The sequence below is a fragment of the Rhopalosiphum maidis genome, chromosome 2, assembly GCF_003676215.2.
Source record: "Rhopalosiphum maidis isolate BTI-1 chromosome 2, ASM367621v3, whole genome shotgun sequence".
NCBI classification, from domain to species: domain Eukaryota; kingdom Metazoa; phylum Arthropoda; class Insecta; order Hemiptera; family Aphididae; genus Rhopalosiphum; species Rhopalosiphum maidis.
This window is the reverse complement of record NC_040878.1, coordinates 27144812-27169839: the sequence shown is the minus strand read 5'-3', so window position 1 is coordinate 27169839 and position 25028 is coordinate 27144812. Positions and strand designations below refer to the sequence as shown.

The window sequence follows — 25028 nt, the reverse complement described above, 5'->3', positions numbered from 1 at the left end:
CAAAACTTGTTTGTTAAATTTTAAATAATATTAATATTGTTTTTTATTATTTATTAATAATGAATAATTCTCTAAACTGATAAACTGTAAACTAAATTTAAAAATAAATTACATAAGTTATCAACATTTTCTATGTCCGACTGGGTATTTTTATTATCTTAATAGTCCAGCGAAGTTCAAAATTTAAATAATTCTTCGATAAACTGTAGAATAATACTAAATAATAAATTTTGCAACGTGAAATCATCAAATCTAATATAATCAATTTTACTTTTACTGATAAGATAAAAATATTTCGGTCGACATAAGAAATGATAATACCATTTATTTTATTTTATAATAAATTAAAAAAATTATATTTTACCTAAAACCAATGATAATATCAATATACATATTAGGTCATTTATTTTTAAGACGAAGAGTGTCCAGACATGGAGGACAACCCCCCTCATCAATAAGCCACTTAGTGTAACAAGAAAGTACCTACTAGAGTAAAAAAACAGTAACTGTACTAGTATGCTATAAGGAAATGAGAAAGCTGTAATTTTTTTGTAAAGTTGAAAACAGTGTAAACAAGGATACGCATTTTTAGGATACTGCTCGATCAACTTCCACATGGTGTCCTCTGAATAATGGTTATAATCTAAAGGAACTCAAATTAAGCAACTAAAATTATTTATTGCACTCAAATCCGATAACCTGAAAATTATTCGTTGAACTCAATAGTGAATGTATAATGGGCGGTTTTTTAAGCAGGATATAAATACGTCATGCGTCGTATATATAGACGTATTGAGATGATTTCTTCTTTTACTATTGTCTGTCAATTTTATTATTGTAATTGTATGGTTGACTGTTGGAGACACGATAAGTTCAACACTGTAGCTTTGCTGCGGTATAAGTAAAAAAATGCGCCTTTATATATCATCTAACGATAATGCAGTTGCTTAAACATACGATAGTAATCATATGAATAGAGAATAGAAATATACTTTTTTTGTAGATTATTTTCAAACCCGTTTTAATGTCATGGGCTCATGGGTGTATATTTTAAATTTATAGGTAAAAATTATAGGTATATTGTATCGTGTAACAACGAGATCCACCTTACGTAATAATATTATATAAAACGAATTGTGTTTTAATTAAAAGAGAAATTAATTATGTATCACATATATTCATTTTGAACGCTTCTATTTATTTATGATTTTTTTTTCACTAATAGTGGCACATTCTGTCATGCAATCTAATTATCATTTGTCCCTGACCTTTTAAATGTAGGAATACATAATTTAGAAACAATCGGTTTTTGTGTATAGGTTTGAAATTAAAGTCTACTTACAAAGTCGAACGTCGGAGTGTCAAAATCTAACGATTGTAATGAATTTATTCGATTGTATCGATAATCAGATACACCTCATCGAATTACGAATCTAGCGTACCTAGTCGGTTTTTTTTTTATTCGGTCTTTCGTGCACGTCGGTTGTTCCAGCTTGGTGTAGTGCATTCGGTTTCGTTTATTATATATACATTACAAAAATAATTTTCGCTATTCATATAACTTACTCTTCGAGTTCGTAATATGGAAGATAAGGAAAATGTTTTCGAAGTCGTCATATCTGGCGTGGGTGGCAAATTTCCCATGTCAGAAAACATGGACGAACTAAGAAGAAATTTGAACAATAAAGTGAACATGGTAACCGAATATGATTGTAGATGGAATAAAGGTGAGTTTAACCCAAAAGCATACAATTTTAACTATTTACAAATAGTAATTTAAGAAAATATTGAAATAATAAATTGACAAGTGAATAAAATTCAATTATTTATTTAATTTTAATAGTTATACTTACTTTTAATTAATTTTTTTTATATAAATAATTAGGCATTCTGATAAATTAATAATAATAAATTGAACAATCATTATAATTTATTCGAGTATAGTTATGATTTGTGAATCACTTGTGTAATTAGGAGGATAAAAATTATTCTTTCGAAAATGTGAATTTAAGTTGGATTCGAAGCCCATTTTTAGAAAACATGCAATACAATTACATCCGCTTTGAAACTGAATTACCAATAATAAGTGATAACACTGATAACTTGATTCCAGATTTAAATGACTTTAAAAGGTTTAAAATATGATGTATTTATTATATTACTCAAAAGCGATTCAAATTATAAAAATGTTTTAAGATTAGAATACTTAAAAAAATGTATTATTAACTTGAAATAAATAATAAATACTTTCAATCTAAAGCATATTTCAATCATGTTTTTTTCCATTTTTTTTCTTTCTTGTATACAATACCGTTAATGATACTGTACTCGTACAAAACATAACTATACTATAAAAAAAATAGTCGCTTATTGTTATTGTAATTTAAGAAAAAATATTTTTTTTCAACATACAAAAAAACAAATATATAATCATTAACCACTAATTAATATACTTACATTTATATATAAATTAATGTACCGATAGACAAGAATAATAATAGATTAGAGTATTATATTATATCATTAAAATTATTTTTCTTTGCTTTTAGTACATATTAATACTATGCATATATTGTATACTATACAATACAATTAATGAGTTCGTGAATCATATTAATAAATTTAAATAAATAAGAATTTACAGGTATATTAAATTATATTACATTATAAGTTATAACTTATACCATATATAAAAGTATATGTACATATTTATTTAAGACGAATTGAAAGAAAATACAACTAGTATACAAACTTGTAAAAGCGTGAAAGTATAGGTCTACACATAGATCTAGAGTCTAGAATCATTTTATAATGTTTTTTTTAAAAAAAAGTTCAAATTGTCGCGGCACACCTTTCGAATTTAACGCACACCTTTTGGGAAACACTGTCAACACAGGTATAGACTTTAGAGTGTACCTCGTCATTGGAGAGTATGTCAATGTAACGACATACATGTTAAATTAGAATCCAATAATAAATCATTGCATACAAAAAACGATTTTTAGTGTAGACAGTCTGCTATCTAGTGGCCTCGCAACCACATGGTTTTTTGTTAAAAACTACTGTTTCTAATTCCAACAATACATATCGACAATTATAGAATTATCGAGATTTTCATTTTGAAAAATATTCGAATTCTCCTTAATATGTACGAGGGCAGTAGCGTATATAGAAATTAATTTCAGGGGGTGTTAAAAAAAGATGTTCATTTTTAAATTCCAATTAATTATACAATCAAAATCAATACCCGTAATAACCATACATTTCGGAGAGGGGGGAGGACGAACCCCTCCTAAACCCACCCTTATATACGCTACTGTACTAGGGAACACGATCGAGCAATATTTTTAATTTTTTTAATCTGAATTTTGAATTTCAATAAATATTGTAAAAATTAAAAAAAATTGAAAATCTTTTAACTTAAATATTTAATTAACCAAATACAATTTTAAAAATTTACCTTGATAGATCCCTCGCACATGTTTTGGAAAAAAAGAATATTTTGTCAGAATGCAAATCGAGGTAATCGTCGGTATTGTTTGAAGTAGAATCATATATTAGAATGAAAAAAAATTTTTCGTAATGACAATATTACGTATTGACATGCCCGCGCAACGTAGCCCTCCGTTCCGTTATAAGGCCGTGTCACGCATACATCTATAACAATGAACCAATAGTCAATACAACGTAATATAATTAGATACGTATAATTCGTAGTATTAAATAACAATATTAGCAAAACTTATAAAATCCTAGTCCTGAATGTAATAAATAAACATTTGATGTTATTATTATATTTTCTTGAATTCTAATATGTGTTTTATACATTTATTATTTATTATCGTTTTGTGTTTAAATTTTGAATTAATTATTTACTATTTAGTCATTATTTAGCTTTTTTTTCTGTAAATACTAAATTCTTATTGTAATTAGAAAAAATAATTCCAAGTATAAAGTAAAAACTAAAATTCCTTTATCTAAAAGAAAAAACACAAAGGTTTCATTAACGCTATATAAGAGTGTCATACCACGAACCAACAAAATTATATAGATGCTATAATAAAAGTTAAGTTTTACACATAAGTGCAAAATAAATAAAGATAAAGTTATAGGTACACAGCATGTAATTTGGACAGATCTCTCTAAGAGTTGACATGCAATTTGAATGTACCGCTACATCTATAAGAAAAAAAAAACTAAAAACAATTTTTAAATTTTAAAGTCTATAAATATAAATTGATATTTGTGAAAATTTCAAATATTAGCTTAAGTTACACCAAGTAATTCCCTCTCCTCAAAAAAAAAAAAAATTACCAATTACCAATTCACAACCAAAAACAACGTACAAAATTTTACGAATTTACATTATAGTGTATGACATTATCTCTAATAATTGCATTTTTGGTACTAAACATAAACGTGCGTACGGGGAGTTCCAGGTGTGCCTGGGCACCACCCGATATGTAATCGGGGCCCTAAAATTTAAGTCCTATAGCATATATTATATTGGTCCGTATTTTAACTAATTTTACTAGAATAAACATGGTAATTTTTCTAAAATATGTCGTAAAAAAAAAATTATATTTCGGGATAAAAAAAATAATACAACATAAAATATTTTAAATTTGCATGATAAAACTTAAAACTTATTATGATTATAACAGCTAGATATTATTGACTTCAAAAGTAAAAATAATAAATAAATATTGCAATTATCTTAAAAATAGATTTTAGATTCAACTATATCTAATGAAATATTATATTACTTCATTGCTTGGTAGTTGGTACTAGTAATACCACTGATTGATATGTGATATAATGTAAGTAATGTTTATTCGTGCATTATGATTTATTAAAATATGTATATGTCTTGTTAAGAGAGGGCCCGGATTAAGAAAAAGGCCCGAAAAAATTGTAGGCACCCCCGAAATTTAGGTCTGCGCACGCCTATGGTACTAAACACAGTTGAATAATAAGGAGAAATTAATAATTATATCAACATATTGTTTAAGTCTTGTATTAAAATGATATATAGGGCCGTGGCGTATATAGGAGGGGGAATTAATATAAATTAATTTCTCAGTGTTTGTCAATTGTGCCGATTTTTCTAGACTACTTGAAATCTATACATCTTTTGCGCGGGTAAATTTATCACAAATTAATTTGGTATACATCGATTGCACCAGGAAAATATTATGTTATAATAATTACATAGATACTATAATATTATTAGATATATTCTTATTTTAATTTAAAAAGTACATAATAAATTAATTATTAAGTCTTAAATACAATCAAACATATAAAATAAAGTGTTATTTTAAAAATCATAAAATATTAAAATACATATTATAGAATAAATTGTCAAAAAGTGTAATTGTAATTTCATTTTTTGTAATGATGACTTACCTACTTCGCAAATTGAAATATATTACTGTTTTTATATCTTGAAATATGATCATCAATGTTCGTTTTTTTGTTATTTTTATTTACTATTTTGTATCTTATTTTCTTTTTAAATACTATTAATTTTGATGTACTTGTATAAGTTTTAAAACTTCAAAAAATACAAAAATATTTGGGTGTGCTGAGTAAAAATATTTTCCGAATGCTAAGTGAAACGACTCACAGGCATTTGTAGTAACTTCAGTATCGCCAGCGCAATTAATGTATAACCTTTTTTGGACCTCAATATCGTCTAGAGCAGTTGATGTATAAACTTTTAGAATCTCATAATTTTTTTTCTTTACCCAGGATTTTTGGCACAATTGATATATGTCCTAATTTCTATATATCCCACTGACGTAGGCTGATTATCAGCTATGGAATAATGGAATATTTTAACAATAATTCCAAAAAAGTATCATTTATTAGTACTATGTAGGTAAAAGGTAACTGTATACTGGTGTACCTAATTGCTTTTGTTTGAAATATTTGATTAAGATTACATGGCATTGATTCCAACATCTATATAGCTGTTTTCAATTCTAATTTTAGAATTGATTAAATTATATATTTCTTATATCATTCATAGTTTCTTAAGAATCTGTGCATTATGTATTTATTACAGTATACTCTATCACTTGGTTGATGGACATTGTCGTTCTTGTTTCCAATCCTATCTCTCTATGCATTATTTTTATAAATTATTATCGTTATACTAGTAATATTCCTTATTATATATATCCAATCCTCTTATCTTCCTTCTCTTTATATTGTTTTTGGCTTATTTATTTCCATTGATATTTTTTTTCCTTATTCTTTTTGTTTATGAAATTTTAAAAATTCTAGCATTACTGTTTAATGGTATTACTACTTTCGATTTTGGTTTATTTTCATATGAAGAATTATCAAAGTTATTACTCCAGGCGCCACATCAAAATTTAGACGAAAGATCACTGAGAGTTTAAACTTATTGCTTTTGTGGTGAAAATGTGTTTAAAACTTGCTCTGCTTGCGCTATCCTACAGATTATTTCCTCCACACTTATTTCATAATTGCAATATTGTTTCCTAGATCTGTAAAATTATGAACTGTTTCTATTTTTGTATCGTTTAATACTATATTTAAGCTTTAATTATGATATCTATTGCTTATAAGTATCCTATTTTTTCATTATTAATTATCATGTGATATCCTATAATAATTATAGTATAATTAACTATTATTATATCATTTATATCGTACTATATTTTTGATTATAAAATAAAGAATAATACAAATGTAAATACTTAATTTAATATATTATTATAATTATAAGTTATCAGTTAATATCAATATTTAAATATGCTTAATTTATTTCTCAGCACTTAATAATATAATAACATATTATCATAATTTATCAATATAAAAATTTAGTACAAATTATGTAAGTTATGTACAAATGATTTAATAATATTTATTGAAATTTAAAATTATATAATTTTAGATGAATGGCCAGGAGTTCCAGCAGCCACGGGAAAAATAAGTGTACTTCAAAAATTTGATGATACTTTTATGGGAATTAATTCACGAATTGTAAGAACATTGGATCCTTTGACAAGATGTATGTTGGAGAGAGTTTATGAAGCAATAATTGATGCAGGTATTTTAAGTTCAAAATAAATATAAAATTAATTTCCATATGGTATTAATCTTTTTTGGTTTATCTAATTCCCCGATGAGGACTGAATCCGAAACATTTCTACGAATCAAAAACTTCTGTCTACACGGCTTCATGTGTCAGTGATAGTGAAGCGATTGGATGTGATGAGAAATTAACTACTCCATTTTGGCTTCTTGCACATGTGAGAGCTCTTTTGGCAAATAGAGTTTCTAACATATTTAACTTACAAGGACCCAGTTATACAATTGATTCATCCTGGATTGGTGGTATAGAAATTTTAAAACAAGCTGCTGAGGATGTAGCTAAAGGCAGGATTAAAGCAGCTTTGGTTGGCGTAACCAATATTATTTGGCATCCAGATATGGCAAAACATTGGATTGGATTAGATAAACTTAGTCCTGATGGAATTTGCAAGTCATTTGACGAAAATGGTATGCATTTATAATTTTAATTTTAATTTTTGTTAAATATTAAAATTGTTTTTACAGCTAGTGGATACGGTCGAAGCGAAGGTGTTGTTGTACTTCTACTACAAAGGTCTACTGATGCATTACGTTCTTATGGTACTATTCTCCATTGCGATGCTAGTATTTGCATGGAAAAAGCAATAAACTTTATACGACCATCTGAAGATTCGTTCAGAGACTTTTTCAAATCATTTTATGAAGATTGTAAAGTTTCACCAGCAAATATTTGTTATTTAGAATCTGATGGATCTGCTTGCAAAGTAATAGGATATTCATTTTTTAAATATATTAAGTAAATTGATTATCTTAAATATAAAATGTTTTTTAGTATTATGAAGAAAAAGAGCTGAATGTATCATCTGAAATTTTCTGTGAAAATCAAAGGATCTCTCCCTTACTAATTGGATCAATAAAAAGTAACTTAGGACATACCGAAGGTGCATCGAGTTTGATAGCAATTGTAAAAGCATTAATAGCGTTAGATTCTGGTATTATTCCACCTAATATCAATTATGAGTTACCAAATAATAAAATTGAAGCTTTGAAGAAAGGAAAAATGAAGGTAAAATTTATCTAATACAATATATGTAAACTTCTAAATAATTTTTAATAGGTGGTCACGGAACCTACAAAGTTAGAAGGAACTATTGTTGCCACAACAACTTTGGGAATGCCATCTTCTATTGGCCATGTTTTACTTAAACAAAATCCCAAACCTAAGTCATATTCGCAACTAGGACCTAGTCAAAGATTAGTAATATTGTCGTCAAGAACAGAAAAAGGCCTGTCTGAAGCAATAGATAGAGTTAAATCTTTACCTAGAGATGACGAATATTTAGGACTTATTCAAAATGCATTTAGTGAAAATTTAAATGGTCATTTTCATAGAGGTTATGCAATACTTAACTCAGAAGCTTCACCAACATTTGGCGTACAAGTAAGTACATTACACATTCAGAAAGATTATTTAATTTTAGGCACAGTATAAATGTTGTATTTTTGTTTTAGGAAATAGTGGAATTTAATCGTCCAGTATGGTTTGTTTTTGCTGGTATGGGATCTCAGTGGCCTGGAATGGCATCAGATCTAATGGAAATACCATGCTTTGCTGATAGTGTTAGACGATGTGATAAATACATTCGACCTATTGGTTATGATATTTTTGACATTTTGACAAATCCAGATCCTGAAATTCTTGAACAAAAACCAATTATTTCATTCTTAGCAATAGCTACAATGCATGTAAGTGAAATTAACTGTTCAGAAGCGTTATTTTCAGGTTGTAAAGATGTGCATTTATTTCCCATATAGATGATTTTTTTTAAATTTATTATTTAATGGTTTTTAACATGAATAAAAACACTTTGATAATCTTAGAAATGTTCATTGATAAATGATTATTTTTAAATTTATAATCTCTTTAGTTAGGTATTATATTTGTTGAACATTATAAATTTATCCATTCTAAAGTATCTTCTGAATTTACTTTTATTTTATGATTTTTAATTTTAAAAAATATATTAATATAATCGTTTTATCTTTTTTATTGCCTATAAATGTATGTATACATTATATTCATACATTCTGACATTCAACTCTAGTTTTTGAAAACCCGACCAATGATTACATTTTAAAAAAGTTTAATAACAATTTTTAAACTTGAAGTAGTTTTTCTTAAAGTGTATCTATTTAAGATCCATTCATTGGTAAATTTTTTTGTATTCCCTAAAAAATTCTGAAATTAAACCTTTAATGGTTATAGAATTTATCATTATAAAAAAAAAAAAAACATTTTTATATCATTATTGATATATGATTTTATAATAATTATAAATAAATAACTACTGTTTGAAATTAATTGGTGTTTTTTAGATCGCATTTGTAGATTTGTTAACAAAACTTGGTATTCACCCCGATTTTATGTTTGGGCATTCATTGGGTGAAAATGGATGTGGTTACGCTGATGGGTGTTTCAATGTATATGAAACTTTAATGGCAGCATATTCTAGAGGCAAGGTATCTGAATTCTTAAAGCCAGAAAAAGGCCTTATGGCAGCGGTAGGTAAGTGTGATTTATAAAATAATATATGGTAAGAAAATATTTTATCAATTTGATTCTTCTAGGCTTAAATTATCAAAATATACCAGATCTGCCATCTAGTATTGATATAGGATGCCACAATTCTGAGGATAACGTTACTTTATGTGGCCCATTAAATGATATGGAAAATTACATCGAAACTCTGAAAAAACAGAATGTTTTTGTTAGGACTGTAAATTCAAATGGTATTGCATATCATTCAAGAATGGTTGAACGACAAGCTGAATTTGTTCAGAAATTTATTGAAAAAGTAAATTTATATTTAATGAAATAATATTTAATATATTTATAATTATTATATAGGTAATTGCAATTTACCACATACATTTAATTATTTTCAGGCAGTGCCAAATCCAAAGAAACGATCGTCAAAATGGATATCAACTTCAGTGCCTGAAAAAAACTGGGATAGTGATTTAGCACAGTGGTGCTCTGGAGAATATCATGCAAATAATTTTAAAAAAACTGTTTATTTCTCCGAAGCAATTAAAAAAATACCTAAAAATGTTATAGTAATAGAAATAGCTCCTCACGGACTATTTCAAGGAATATTGAAATCGTCCTTAGATAGTTCATGCAAAGTTGTCTCTGTAGCAAAACGAGGAAGTAAAAGTCCATTAAAACATTTTCTAACAACACTTGGTGAACTCTATTCTAGCGGTCTTCACTTTAATTTGGATATAATTTACCCTCCACCAGAGTATCCTGTTTCAAGAGGAACCCCGAGCTTAGCTCCTCTTGTATCTTGGAATCATGATGAAACTTGGCCAATTAACACACATTATAGCAATGTAAGTTTTAATTATACACAATTTAATATAATTTATTATTCATATGTATCATGGTTTTTAGTCAAATTCAGGTTATGTACAACTTTGCCTACGGGATAAAACATTGAGACATCTCTTAGGACATAAAGTCAATGATGCAGTTGTGGTGCCTTTCTCATTTTTCATCGTATGTTTATGATATATATATATATATAATAATAATAAATAATTTATTAATAATTTAGTAAATTTATTTTATTGTTCTAGATAGAAGTGTTGAAATCTCTAGAAAATAAACAATCAGCAATCTTAAATAAATCATACCAAACAATATTTGAAAACGTTTTGGTTCATACGCCTCTAATTTCTACTGCAGAAGGTAAATACTATCTTTATATTGTATTACATTATATATCATAATATTAGTTTATTATAAAAACTATTTTTATAGTTATATATTTTAAATACCAAAACAATCCGCTAGCATAATTAAAATGTTTTTGACTTTAATAAATAAAGTTCTATACTCAAATATTTTTATATTTTAATAGTTTGTAACTAGTTTTTCCGTACTTTTAAATTATAAAGTATACTCCATCAGATTCTGATTGGAGTGATTAATTTATATTAATCTTACAATAATATGTACCTATAGTTTTTTTTCATTTCTATTATTGCCTATTAATTAAATGCTAGTTTTCTCATAGGTTCTTATCCTTATTTTATTTAAAAATGTCGAAAATACACTCATATTTTTTTCTTTTAAGCATTTTAAAATCAATTCATCAAAATCGTCAAATTTTAAAAATTATTTTGAAATTAAAATTTTATAATCACTAGATATAAAAAATTATTACAAAATTATTCAAAAATTTATGTACTGAAAATAAAAAAATGTATGTTATCACAAAACTTTTTATTAGTGCAGATTGTAATTAAAATTTTGATAGCATTACAACTTATAATAATTAATAACGATTTATCTCCATCCGATTTTTATTATTCAAAATCATAAATTGTATGTTCTCAAGTAGTTTGTGTATAAATTTTATCCGAGCTATGATGGAGTCAATAAACTAAGAACGAATGTCATAAAAAATAAAACTAATCTGTGTTTCAACAGATTTTATTTTTCTGCGTTATTTATTTTGATTATTATCATAGTCCCAGGAATTCGTATTTTGTCACTGTAACGGTTTACACACACTAATGTTTAATTAATTCTCACACTTTGACACAGATCAAATTTAAATGTCAATCGTGTGAAATGCCTAAATACTACTTCTTAAACATGCTATTCACCAAATTTATTATAAAATTAAATATTATTTTAGAGTCCACTGGTTTCTATACACAAATTCAACCAGGATCGGGTTCTTTTGAAGTAACTGAGTCTCAGAACGTATTATTATCTGGACTGGTGTACATGGATGACAGTAACCATCTTATTAGCCCAGAACCACCAACAGATTATGAAATTAATATTGAAAATGAATGGATATCCGATACTGAAATATATAGAGTATTTTATGAAAATAATATCCATATCTCAACTCCTTACAGTAATATTCAAAGAATTCTTATTCACGATAAAGGTATTGTATTTTATAAAATACATAATAGGTACCTATTAACAAATCACAATACTTGCATTACTACATTATTTATAAGTTTTTAGGTTTCCTGGCAATCATATTTTGGAAAAACGATCTTAACATCAATCTCAACTCAATGATGCAGTTAAAAATGTTTGCTGATTTTCAATCACATCACTTACCTTTACTTCCATCTTGGTTTAGAAGTTTAGTTATCGATAAAGAAATAATCAAAAATATTAGCCCCGGATCATTGATTTATATTACATTTGATACTCGAACTAATGTTATTAGAGGACCCGGCATAGAAATTGAAACTTTAAAGACTTCCACATTTCCAACAATTGAACCAAAGTCTATAAATTTGAATGTTCAAAAAGTTCAGCTTATCGAACAACCTAATCCAAAAGTTCAAGTAATTTTTATTGATTATTATTTATAATAATTGTAATCATAAAAAAGATTTTTTATTATTGGTACTATTTATTTGTTTAGAATTTCGTGCAGTTTTTAAGCATTTGTATGCAACTAGTAAAAAATACAGTCAATCTTTCGTCGTCTAAGTTGAAAACAAAATTAAAAATTAATGATGCTATATTTGTGGAATCATTTAAAAGACTTTTTGAAATACAACCATTTTTAAAGGTTGTAACTTACTTTTAGTTATATTATAATAACCTAAGATATTTATTGCATTGTTTGTGTATTAGGCAGATGTTGAAGAATATTCAAATTTTCAAGTAACAGATTTAGAATCAAATCATGTACTACTTTTGGTAACTGAGCATTTAAACGAGAAATTAAATAAAGATATTAAAAAATGCACAGGAAAAGTATTTGTTTTGATAAAGAATTTAACGGTTGATGATACATATACCACAATTGTTCAATATGAGCATAATGGTTCTATTTATCGTCTAATAACACGAATAGTAAAATTACCGAACAAAATTTTAGAAGTTAGTACTAAAAATAGCTCATGGACCGATAACATAGAACAAGGACTTAAGTCGTTATCTAGTAACGTTTCACCAATAGTTTTGATTAAAATTGATTCAAAAAATTCTTTGCAAGTGGTGCAAAAAATTGAAAATATCAAATCTGCGATTAGCTTTAGGTAAATATATATTTAAAATAAAAAAGTGATTTCAAATTTACCATTGTTTTCATTTTTAGATATGTCATACTTTATGATGGCGAACAATTGTTTGATTTAACCAAAACCTTCTTTAGGGAACAAATATTTAAAGGGTTAAGGCAAAACATATTAAAAAATAAGAGCTGGGGAAGTTATAGTATACTTCCTTGTATAGACAATCTCTCTACAGATTTAAATGCTAATAAATTGCAAAAATATGTTAATCAGGAAAGGTTTGTATAAAAAATAAAAACTGAATGTTTTTCATTTTTTTTAACATTTATTTATTTTTAGTGAATTAACCATCAAGTATATGGATTCTATTAAAACAAATAGATTGGTAATAAATACTTATTAATATTTTAATGAATTGTATTGCTAAATATTATATTACTAATAATAATATTATTAATGATGGCATTGTTAATAAAGGAAGATGAAGTATGTTCACAATACTCGGGTATAGACCATGAAGGAAAAAATGTAATGGGTATTTTAAAATATAAAACTAAAAGTAAGCGATATGAAATTGATGATATTTTGAAGTGGCATGTAGATTCTGAATTTACCTTAGAAGAATCAGTAAAATATCCATTAGCTTACTCAATGGTAATAAATAATAATAGTTTGAACTTATTTTCTATACAATTTAAAATTATTCCTATTTTTAAATTATTACAGGCTTATTATTGTATGGTAATTAAAGCGCGTATCAAATTTGGAGATTCAATTCTTATACATAATGGGTGTTCATTAGATAGTCAAGCATTTATAAGAGTTGCTCTAGGATTTAATTGTAAGATCTACGTAACTACATATAATAATGACCAATCTGACTTTTTAAAAAGTTTATTTCCAAAGGTAATGAATAATAGAATCTTCAAAAGTAGTTTTAGCGACTTAACATTTAAACTTAGATAAATGAAAAATGTTGAATTCTTGCAACAATTAATAGTTGAGTAGCGGCAACATACTAGATCTCAGTAATAACAAGTTTGAAATACAACTAAGGTGTTTAACAAAGGGGAAAGGATGCGACATCGTTATCAATGCTATACCAACCAAATTCCTGTGGGCTTCTCTTCGATGTATAAAAATGCATGGCTCATTTATACACATCGGATCACAAGATATCAGTTTTCATACAGAAATTGGTAAGAATAATAGTTAAATATAATTACAATAAAGTACCTACATTTTAATTTATTTTGCACAGGTATGTATATGTTTTTAAAAAATATTTCACTGTATGGCGTACAAGGCTTATTAAGCATAGTAAATTCTTCTGTCGAAACCAAAAACCATCTCAAGCATCTTGTGGAAAATGGTATCAAGGATAAAATAGTCAATAAATTGTATGAACAAATGCCAAAAACCAATACAATATCTACTAACAAGTATGATCAAAATATTGATTATGATTGAAATTGTTTTCAACATAGTTCTTATAAATGTATTGACAGTTTTTTTTATTCGTTTTATTTAGTATCAATAATACAGAAAAAATAAACGAAACAAATAATTCAGATCATAGTTTTGTTAAAAAAGAAATGGCATACGTAATTATTGGTTCAGCGACGAATTTATGGATTAAAACAGTTAACTGGCTTCTACAACAAGACGTAAAAAAATTGATATTCATCATTAATGGTACTAATTCAATAATGAGAAGAAGCCAAAGAACTATATACTCACTTATTCAAAAGTATTCTGATGTTTCGTTTATTATGACTTCGGCTGAAAGGTTTAATACTATAAAAGATGGGGAAATATTGTTACGGGAATTCACATCGTATTCAAAAATTGAGGCATTGTTTTGTATAGAAATGGTATATTTGACTACATAAATATATACGAAAATCTATTTTAATTTTATTATTAAACATTTCAGAGTGACACAAAATTAAAGAACATTGACAAAGCTTGCAGAAACGTTTTACCAGGCTTAAAGCATTTCATATGCATGCAGAGTGATGCAAACGAAGTTTGTGAGTCAAGAAACGACGCACATTCTAATTGCATTAACATACAGTGTGATAAATCCGTTCAAAAACCAGAAACCATATTAAAGTATATGAATAAATTGGTAGAGTCTATAATTGATTCTAAACCCATTTCAGTTATTTTCAGTGATCCGTTAATATCTGAACATGGTTAGTTTATGATCTAAAATACTAAATCTCTATGTTTAATCGTAAATACATTCTAATAGTATGTTTATTGATAACGTTTTCATACATTTTATTTTATTTAGAAAACTCTAATTCAATCTCAGAATATTTACCTAAAACCATCGACGAATTACTTGACCTCAATATAGATTTACCAGAATATCCACGATTTGAAAGTTGTACATCCAAAAGTCTTCCGAATACTGGTAATAATAGTTTATTACCGGTGTTCATTATTCCTGGGTTAGGAGTTTCGCGGATACAACCTTTAATCAATCAAATTATGCATCCAGTCTTTTGTGCAAAATTTCCATCGTACATTAACTCTGTTGAAAATGCAGCGCTAGGTTTACTATGGGTAACTATTATACAATACATTTTTAAAAGTTTATAATTGTACTTATATTTATTTATAGCCTTTGAGACAAATTCAGGCGGAAGGACCATTCACAATCGTTGGTGAAACATGGGGTGGAAATATTGCTGTCGAACTTGCCAAAATAATGGAAGGATTTGGTGAAACCGTCAATCTTTTATTACTAGATGGCTGTCCGTTTGATAATAAAAAACGTTTACACCTTGTAGATAACGTAGATTTTGAACAATTGGGTAGAAATTCAGAGGAAAAAGTAAGTACATATTACTGAGTTAAAATCTCTCGTAAAAGGCCATACTTCAAAGGACTTTGTAGTATAATTTAAACATATATTTAATATATCCACAATCATCAAAATAATAATAAAAACAATTTATACCATTTATTTATTTAAAACAAATTGTTTGTTATCATATAAAACTTATTATGATATAAATATTATACAAAAGAAATTTAATCATATTTTGTACTTTCATTTAAAAAAAATTGTTATTTCTGATGACTTGAAAATGTTCTACAAAAGTTAAAATGTAGTTAATTATATATAATATCTATAAACCATTATGAATATTAAATATATATGGAGAAATTGGTTTGTTATAATTAACCAATTCATTTAATTTATTTAATTTATATTAATTTTTCTAGAAAAAAATAAATAGTTTGATAGATGTGCTTATGAACCAATTAAGTGCATTAAAAGATTACACCCCCAATAATACTCAACTTGCAGCCAATACGATCATTGCTAGACCTTCTACTTCGGATATTTTAGACTCCTGTATTAATTTCGAAAAAGTATGTTTACAATTATTTATATATAAAGAATATATTTTCTTTGTATAATTTTTCCATCTTATTGTTTTGTATTTACTTTTTTTCACAGAACCATTGCGGAAAATTAACAGTGCACATTTCTAAGAAGCCGTCATATATCGAATTTATCAATAGTTTGGAGGCTGCTGCTATTATAAATGAAAATGCATCGTTTAAGTGGTAGTTCAATAAAATATTTTGTAACATATTGTGTTATAAAATTAATATATAAAATCATTTATTATTATACACATCTTAAAATGTTTTAAAATTGAAAAAAAATAACTTAATTAATACTATGTAGTTTTTATTAGTGTTAAATATATTGATTTATCCAACGACAAATGATGGCACATCTCTGAATTGGAACTCGTGTGGTCTCCATGGTTCTTGTAAAGCATTCGTGAGCCACCCGTCCAAGGGTGTAAGATGCTTCCTTACCCAATCAACTTGAATCCTAACTTTCTCCAGTGCATTTTTTATAATATCATCCACAGAAACAAAATGTCGTTTATTTCTTTGATAAAACTCGGTGGCCTATAAAACAAACGAATTTAATTAATGAAATTAAATTCATTACTTGTGTTTTATTTTATTTAAAAAATTATATTTTGATAATCACTACAAACATTACAAACCTTATTTAGTCCTTCTTCAGTTCTAAAATTGTTAAATGACGTTTTAACAAAATATTCCCATACAGTCTTTTCCAATCTAAAAACCACAATATTATAATTCTTATGTTAGTTTTTGAAAAATACTATTATTTGCATATATATGTATCACAATTATTATATTTACTTTGTGCTTAGATATTCAAAGTTTTTCATCATAAATTTGAACATTGTTTCGTGTCCCAATGATACCGTACTCATAACAGTCAACATTGTTAACATATCCTCCTCACTAAACTTATGGTCTCCACTCATTAACGTCAAATTCAACATTCTTTTATGTATAGATATACATATGAATAAAATTTAAATTATATTTAGCTTATATTGGTTTCAATATGTCACTATTATTAAAAGTTACCTGACAAATTTTGTTTCATTTTTAGGGCAGCTAGCTAATGATCTAAATATAAACAATCTTTCTGTTTGAGACTTATTTTTTGGATAGTACATAATTCTATGTAGCCCAAATTCCCACTCGTCCAGTGTTCCGTATCCAAGAAGTATACACAAGTAATTATCTAAGAATCTATAATAATTAAAATGTAACAAACAATAAATACATAATTTATTCATACTCATTATTATTGATTATTAGGGCTCGGAAGTTGTAGGAGTTGTATATTGTTTTATATACTCTTGATTTATAGTATACTAAACTATAATTTCGATTTATGTAATAGTAAGTTTGAAAATTAAAATGTATATTTTGTCAAATTTAATGGAAAAAATGTATTGATTTTCATACGTATACCTATTAAGCATATTTTGTATTATCTAAAACAAAAATCGATTTTTTTTCTTAACGTAATTATTTTAAATAATATTGAACTCAAAACTCAATATTATTTTATGTAGGTATTTATTGTCATCATCGTAGTTAAATATTAATTTGGCAATAATCGTGTGATATGCATTTAATCTAAATGTCACACTAATATACCGACATTTTTTCTTATCATCGATAATTTATTTAATTAACTTATCGTAAATCTATTATTTATTAACTTGTAAATTTATTGTACATAATTAAAATTTCTCAGTATTTTTAATTTAAAAAGATATTTCTCATAGGATATTTAACATTTTATCATGCTTTGTTACTATTTTGTATGTATATTTTGCCTATCTTAGCTCCTAAAACTTCCGGCCCTGGTTATGAGACGATTATAAGTACTTTAAATTTGAAAAAAATATGTTTAAAAATAAAATAAATTAATATGATGTATAATATTTTTAATTTGAATTTACACCTGATAGAGCTCAAGTACCTATACAATATTAATAACATTCATAACAAATTAAAAATTTAAGAAATGGTGCTTTAAATCAGATAAGAAAGAAAAAAATCTAAGTTAGATAGATCAGTGTTAGAAACAATAGAAACAATGTAGGGGATTATTTTTTTACCATTTTCTCGTGCATATTTTACTCGTTTTAGCTCCTATAACTTCCAAGCCTTATTAATCACATAACCATGAGCAATGAGCATTCTAGTTGGTTCACTAATTTTTTATATAATAGTGTACAGATAAAATTATATTTTTATTTTCATTCGTTGCACTAGTTTGGTCCTAAACCTCAAGTTTATACAGTTACTAAATGCTAATATACAGTAAAATGCAATTATTAATTATGTCAGTCATCGAATTGTAAAATTAATTAATTATTAAAATATTTCTTATTACTAATTAAATTTATTATACATATAATTTGTGTTTTTAGTGAAAAAGTACTATACTTATGCAATAAGTAATATTAAATTATTATACTATTATCATCATAATCAGAATACAAATTTCTATTGTTTAATGTCATGTTTTTTATAACATTTCGTAAAGAAATGTGCTTGTTAAAATATGAAAACTATGTAAAGGTAAATCTCCCGAAAAAAAAAACAAAAAATTAGTAGAAAATTCAACGTACAATTTGTCCTCATCGGGATTTGACGTATTCGTTCTCGATTGAACATCCCGGGCTTCTGTTAAACAAGTTGGATGTCCTGTTTCGCATAGTAAACGTTTATTTTCTGCACGGAAATTTGCCTTCCAACTGGATTCTCCTCTTTCCGGCTGTTCTAGCGCAGCGTTCACAGATTTCAACATTTTTTTCAAGTATATCTGTTTAAGAATTAAATCATATTACATATTTTAAATGTAGATATATATTTATAATAAATGAGTCATAATAACTGACATCATATTTAGGAGCCACTGGTGTTCCTTGGAACTTAGTGCGTAATCTCGTGGCCAGTCCAAAATAAGTTTTCCAAACAGCAGGCTCGGGCTCTTGCTCGATAAGTTTGCTAACATTGAATGCGTATACATAACACAAACGACCGGATAAAGCCAGTGTTAGCGAATCATGTAACAACTGTTGGCGAATGCTTACTGGGAAACGTTTGGAATGTTGAGCTATTAGTTCCCAATTCTTTAGGTCATAGTTAACAATAAATGGTCCTAAAATAATTATTTTTCAAATAAAATTTGACAAAATTTTAAAATCAGTAAATAAAATCGTTTAAACATTTTCATCGACTGCAAAATCATTATAATTTACCTAAACTCCCAGGATTGAAGAGTACGAATTGATTATTTGTGAAATTATATTGTTTCATTTCTACCTCTTGACTTGCTATTGGTTTCAACCAACTTATATTTCTAACTGGTACGGTCAAATTATTTTGCGATACAACAATATTAGGAATCCACCATAAATAATTTTTAGTGTTCTTTGCAGGGGATGACACATCATCCTCGTCGTCATTTAATACAAATGGTTCCTAATTGACATACATGTATATTATATTGCATTTTAATTACTTTAAATACAATATTTGTTATTATTAACTAAAAAATATTAAAAATATTACCTGCATAACTTGAACGGTTGTGTTTATGTAATTTCTCCTAAATGTAACCACAGGTAATCTATCAGCTTGTAACCACGGCCTTACAATTTGTTCAATCGAAACTGGACTTTTATTCTGAAATATTAAATTATAAATTGTATCTTATTTGAAATAGGTACATATTATATTTTATATGTAAATAATTGACATATTAAGTTGAATTTATAACATACTCTGATTAATACACCAGCATGGTATGCTCCATCAGACAGCTTGTTCCAAAAATCAGTTTCAGAGTAAGCATGATATTCTCTATAAAATATATTTAAATATTATTAATAATTTTATGAACGTCAACAGTTTTTATTCAAAATATATTTCAACATGAATACATACATGTTAGTAATGTTACAAAATAAATAATTAAATATTTTAATCGTTTTAGCTATAAAAATCATTGTTTTTAAATTAAGATTTACAACAAAAATGTTTTATCAGTGTTTTGATTTTAACACGCATAACTAGCATGGTTAAAAAAGCCATCTGTTAGTGACACTTTAATATAGATTTACAAAATGACCATATTATATAATTATATAAACTATTATGTATTACTAAAGAAGGTTACGATACTATGTTGTCTTTGACCTACAACGAGGATTTTTTGAAAGTGTTAAGATGTATACGCTTTTTATAGATGGAGTGATAATATGAAATTTATTATTAAAAGTCTTAGCTTTATAGACCATTTTTTTTCGTGTAAAAATCATTACTAAAAGTAAAATTAAAAATAATTGATAGAGATAACAATTAGAAATTATTTTGAGTGATATATTTTTAAATACTTCAATTTTATAAAGATTGGATATTTTAGCCACACCCCCTAGTTATCAACCCATAACTTCAAATAGATTTAATAAGTAAGTGATTTATAAATAATTAATTTAATTTTTAAGTCTGTACATTCATTATTGGAAATGTAAGGTTTGACTATTTGAGTATTGTCGAAAGAACAATTGTTAAGGTTAAAAATACTTAATTAAGTATTTGAATTATAAACATACTTGCTAGACATAAAATATTGGATTGTTTGTCGGAATGAATGAGGCCCAAATATGTGTTCGAGCATTCCTAATACAAAGCGAACTAAAAACATAAAAAGTTGGTTATTTGTACCAATTAATTGAATATTTAATTTTACTTTTTGTTGCATTCAGAGCTTCCATTTGTGATTTTATTTCTGTAAAACCAGGTTTATCATATTCTAAATACATTCCATACATGTCACTTACGTATGAATTGAATACTGGTTTCTCTAACTAAAATCAATAACACAATTATTAATTTTCTTAACCTCGTAAGTGCTTAGGTATAATAGTTTTACCTGCCATGCCACCTTATCAGCTAAGAATTTTGACAATGCTAGGGTTAATGATGTCGGAAATAGTGGCGTTGTGAGATGATCAGTCCATTGTAATGATGTATATTTAGCGAGAAGATGAGCTATCCAAAAATCATCGCGTTTTTTAGAAAGATCTACTTCTCTAAACATTTGTAACCCCCATGCATCAATAGGTTTATCATCAGTGTAACCGGGGAGTGCAACTAAGTTTAATTCTGGCAGTGGATATGGTCTAGACATATAAAGTTCCAAATTTACTAGAACTGCTGGAAGCATTTTTTGTGCCGTATTCAACGATCTTAAAATATCTTCTTTACCCCACACACCAACTTTAGCTCCATTGTTATCTGCATATGAATTGTAATATTATTTTTTTTTTATTTCTATAATTTTACTATTTTGTTTACAACTTACCGCCCATTGGTGGATGCTTAAAATCAGATTGGAACATGGCCAAAGAATTGACAGACATTGGCGGTGATCTAGAAAAATGATCTCGAACCCATACGCCTTCAGAAGTCCTGTAAGTTATACATATATATATGTCAACATTTTTTTTAACCAGTTGTATAAGAAAAATATACATACACATTTGTTGTATCAACCAATGGCATAGTTGTTAGGACATGAAAGTCTCCTTTGTGCGCAACTGATAGCTCTATCCAAGTTTTTAGATTAGGTTTTTCGAAACAAGGAAATACATAATGCGCTCCTCCTCCTTTTAATAAATTCATTACTACATACCATCTGAAAATATATTTAAAAATTAAAAATACCATAATTGATAAAAGTTTAAAGGACTAACTTCTTCAGTTGTGAATGTTTTGAATTAGAATACGTTGATTGATAAAATGGACTAGATGAATCACTTCCTAGGGTTCCGTCGAATAAAATTTCCACTTGATACGTAACATCTTTCTTAAGGCTCTGTTTTGTTGTAATTTGAAACTTATGTATGTCCTTTCGTTTTTCTAATTTCGTGACTGTTAATGAACTATAAAATATTTAAACATTTTACAGTTGTGGTTTCCAAAAATAAAGTAAAATTATTTTTTTTATACATACGTTTCTTCCATCGAAACTTCATCTTCTTCTGACGAGTCCAAATTCGGAACACGAGTGACTTTAACCTCACGATCGACCACATTGAGAGTTGAGTGTACGTCTAGTGTAACAGAATCTACGGACTGATTTCCTGTATTGGTGATGTCAATGCGAACTTTGCCTTTGAATACACCGTCACCTGGATATGGATGTAAGTCTAAACGGTAACCCCTTGGTACTATCAAACCCTGTACTGCAATGAACGTCACTAAAAGGCACGCAGCCAAAAACCAGCGAGCCATAGCAACCTAGCTACAGCTACAAGTCAAACATTAGCTATAAAAACATAATACAGTTTAAAAATCTACTTCGATAAAAATTCTAAGTCATGAAGAGCATGCAATTTATAACTAACCTAGTGGTCAATGTTGTTTGTCGTCGATCAACATTGAAATGATTTTTACCATACTAGCTGTTTCAGCCAAGTCAATCTATAAGCACGCTGTATTTATTTAAATACCAGTCATAACCGAGAAGAGGGGTAAGCTTATTATTGGACGTGTGAATTTAGGTAGGTTATAATAATATACTACATCCTTATCAAGTCCCTCGGTATGCTTAAACGGGATGTTTATTTCATTTACATAAATACATCTATTTTATTAAATAACAAAACACTTCATAAAGGTTTATTAAACTAACAATTACGGCTAGTTTCAAAAACGTCATTGCTCGCTATTTTACTGTATACACAAGTACCTCTATGGAGTAACAGTAGTTTACTTTTAATCTTCCTTTAAAATCAGACATTATAACGCTTGTGTTTTAGATCATATTTGGACCCGACACTGATATATTTGAGCACGTTGAATATTTTTTTTATCGCGAGGTTAGTTAAAAATTATAAGGTATATTTAAATATTCAAATTATTATGTTTAACAAGTGATAATGTATTTTGCATTGTGTTCAATAGTTATTATGTAATTAAATTAAATGTGATTGTTAAAAATAAATTTATATTATACTTGTGCATTAAAATTGGTTATAATGGATCTCAAGATATCACACAATATTGCCCATTATAACCGATACCTATCGATCAAAACATTTTAGTCTTTTTTAATTATATTAATTGATTTATTTTTATTTCAAACTATTTAAGATACATTTGTTATTTTAAAATTAAAAAGAAAATTCATGTGTTTAAATTATTTGTACATATAATGTACAAACTGACTTTTTATTTTTACAATAAACCTCTAAAACATAATGTATGACTATAAGAATAATTAAAATATTAAAATATTTTTTTTAACTTGGTTTTTATTTAACAATATTAAAAAATGAAACCGATTTACAAAATATATTTTAAGTAAATGCGTGTTATAAAATAAAATATAAAACATAATTAATAGTTAAAACTTCATGAAAAATAAAATAAAATAAAAATATTTACCAAAATATTGCATGGTTCACTTGAAAAAAAAATTCTAATATTTTCAAGGTAAGATAATTTTAAGTTATTAAATATAATTTCATTTAAATCTATACAAATATACATTAAAAAATATTTATTTTTTTTTTTCGGAGGATATTAATTAAAATTTAGTTAATTACAATGCAATTCATAATGAATAATACCAACTGACTTATAAAAAGGTATTATAGACATATTATACGTAGTATTTGTGACTATATTTAATATTAATTATTTACGATAATATTCATAAATTGTATCATACTTACTTATGTACTGATAATTTATTATTATAATTTTAAGCACAATTAAAAAAAAAACAACATATTTTTGTACATTATTTATTATTTATTTATTATTATAAAACACATTTGATATATATATATAAATGTTTTAGTTTAAATTTAAATATTTTATAAATTGTTTAGCATATTACACTACTGTAAACACTATAAATTTTGAATGTTTACTTTTATTCTTTATTTTAATTTAATTTTACTTTATTTTAATAAATGTATTGTTATTTTCATGTTATTTTAGTTTTTAAAAGTTTTTACATTAAAAATTTTCATTAACACAAACATTGAGTGTATCAAGTAAATCTGGATTTATTGTGAATTCTATTTAGATTCTATTATCTACAATCAAACAACTTACTATGAGTTGTGATTGTAAGTAGCTTAAGACTGCAATTTAAATTATTACTCACCTTAATAATATTCATTATATTGCATTTCATATGATTTTTAAATTATATCAATTACTACTTATAAATTATTAGTGATAATTTAAGGACAGTTTTGTATTCAATTTATTGTATATTAATTTATGAGAATTATTTTATATTTGATTTAATTATATTTAAATATATGTTTTTGTAATATATTAAATATTATACAAGTATTTTAGTGATCTATAAGTTTTTAAATTCTGAGAATTAATTTTTTTCCACGTCTTATTTTGTTTTTTAAAAATATTTATTTTTCATTATTTTTTAGTATTTTATATTTATCAAATTAAATAATAAATTATTTTAAATT

The 25028-nt window shown here is 26.3% G+C and overlaps 2 protein-coding genes across 3 annotated transcripts; one reads left to right on the top strand and one right to left on the bottom strand.

Moving 5' to 3' along the window:
* Positions 1-1341: 1341 nt before the first annotated feature.
* On the top strand, positions 1342-16788 carry LOC113555001 (fatty acid synthase-like). 2 transcript variants are annotated; one of them, XM_026959243.1, is made up of 28 exons: positions 1343-1727; positions 6929-7084; positions 7165-7536; positions 7594-7832; positions 7901-8134; positions 8186-8509; positions 8581-8814; positions 9445-9634; positions 9697-9923; positions 10015-10464; positions 10526-10630; positions 10711-10822; positions 11778-12038; positions 12122-12453; positions 12534-12683; positions 12749-13155; positions 13215-13409; positions 13471-13516; positions 13609-13785; positions 13858-14037; positions 14132-14330; positions 14393-14573; positions 14663-15005; positions 15068-15329; positions 15431-15705; positions 15764-15976; positions 16372-16521; positions 16610-16788. In XM_026959243.1, exons 1-28 carry the CDS (start codon positions 1583-1585, stop codon positions 16721-16723), a joined length of 6273 nt encoding a protein of 2090 aa, XP_026815044.1. In that variant the 5' UTR covers positions 1343-1582; the 3' UTR covers positions 16724-16788. The 2 variants fall into 2 exon arrangements, with proteins under 2 accessions (XP_026815045.1, XP_026815044.1); XM_026959244.1 differs by lacking the exon at positions 16610-16788 and having other exon boundaries at positions 1342-1727; positions 15764-15980; positions 16372-16410.
* Positions 16748-23049, bottom strand: LOC113555002 (endoplasmic reticulum aminopeptidase 2-like). Its single transcript, XM_026959245.1, has 17 exons — positions 22926-23049; positions 22532-22846; positions 22272-22460; positions 22055-22213; positions 21881-21987; positions 21449-21813; positions 21266-21383; positions 21129-21210; positions 20298-20376; positions 20086-20199; positions 19773-19995; positions 19410-19672; positions 19140-19333; positions 17575-17742; positions 17341-17487; positions 17178-17253; positions 16748-17076 (listed from the first exon to the last, which is right to left on the bottom strand). The coding sequence occupies exons 2-17, from the start codon at positions 22810-22812 to the stop codon at positions 16870-16872; spliced, it is 2772 nt and encodes a 923-aa protein (XP_026815046.1). The 5' UTR covers positions 22813-22846; positions 22926-23049; the 3' UTR covers positions 16748-16869.
* Positions 23050-25028: the final 1979 nt, after the last annotated feature.

What these genes read in the sequence shown, in the direction of transcription:
- LOC113555001 (XM_026959243.1), top strand. Translation starts at nt 1,583, where the DNA reads ATGGAAGATAAGGAAAATGTTTTCGAAGTCGTCATATCTGGCGTGGGT. An exon ending in TGAAGCAATAATTGATGCAG is followed by an intron (nt 7,085 to 7,164) that starts GTATTTTAAGTT and finishes TTCCCCGATGAG; the next exon opens with GACTGAATCCGAAACATTTC. An exon ending in AAATATGTTAATCAGGAAAG is followed by an intron (nt 13,410 to 13,470) that starts GTTTGTATAAAA and finishes ATTTATTTTTAG; the next exon opens with TGAATTAACCATCAAGTATA.
- LOC113555002 (XM_026959245.1), bottom strand. Translation starts at nt 22,812, where the DNA reads ATGGCTCGCTGGTTTTTGGCTGCGTGCCTTTTAGTGACGTTCATTGCA. An exon ending in CTTCAATCCTGGGAGTTTAG is followed by an intron (nt 19,673 to 19,772) that starts GTAAATTATAAT and finishes TAATTATTTTAG; the next exon opens with GACCATTTATTGTTAACTAT. An exon ending in CTGAAGAAGGACTAAATAAG is followed by an intron (nt 17,077 to 17,177) that starts GTTTGTAATGTT and finishes TTTGTTTTATAG; the next exon opens with GCCACCGAGTTTTATCAAAG.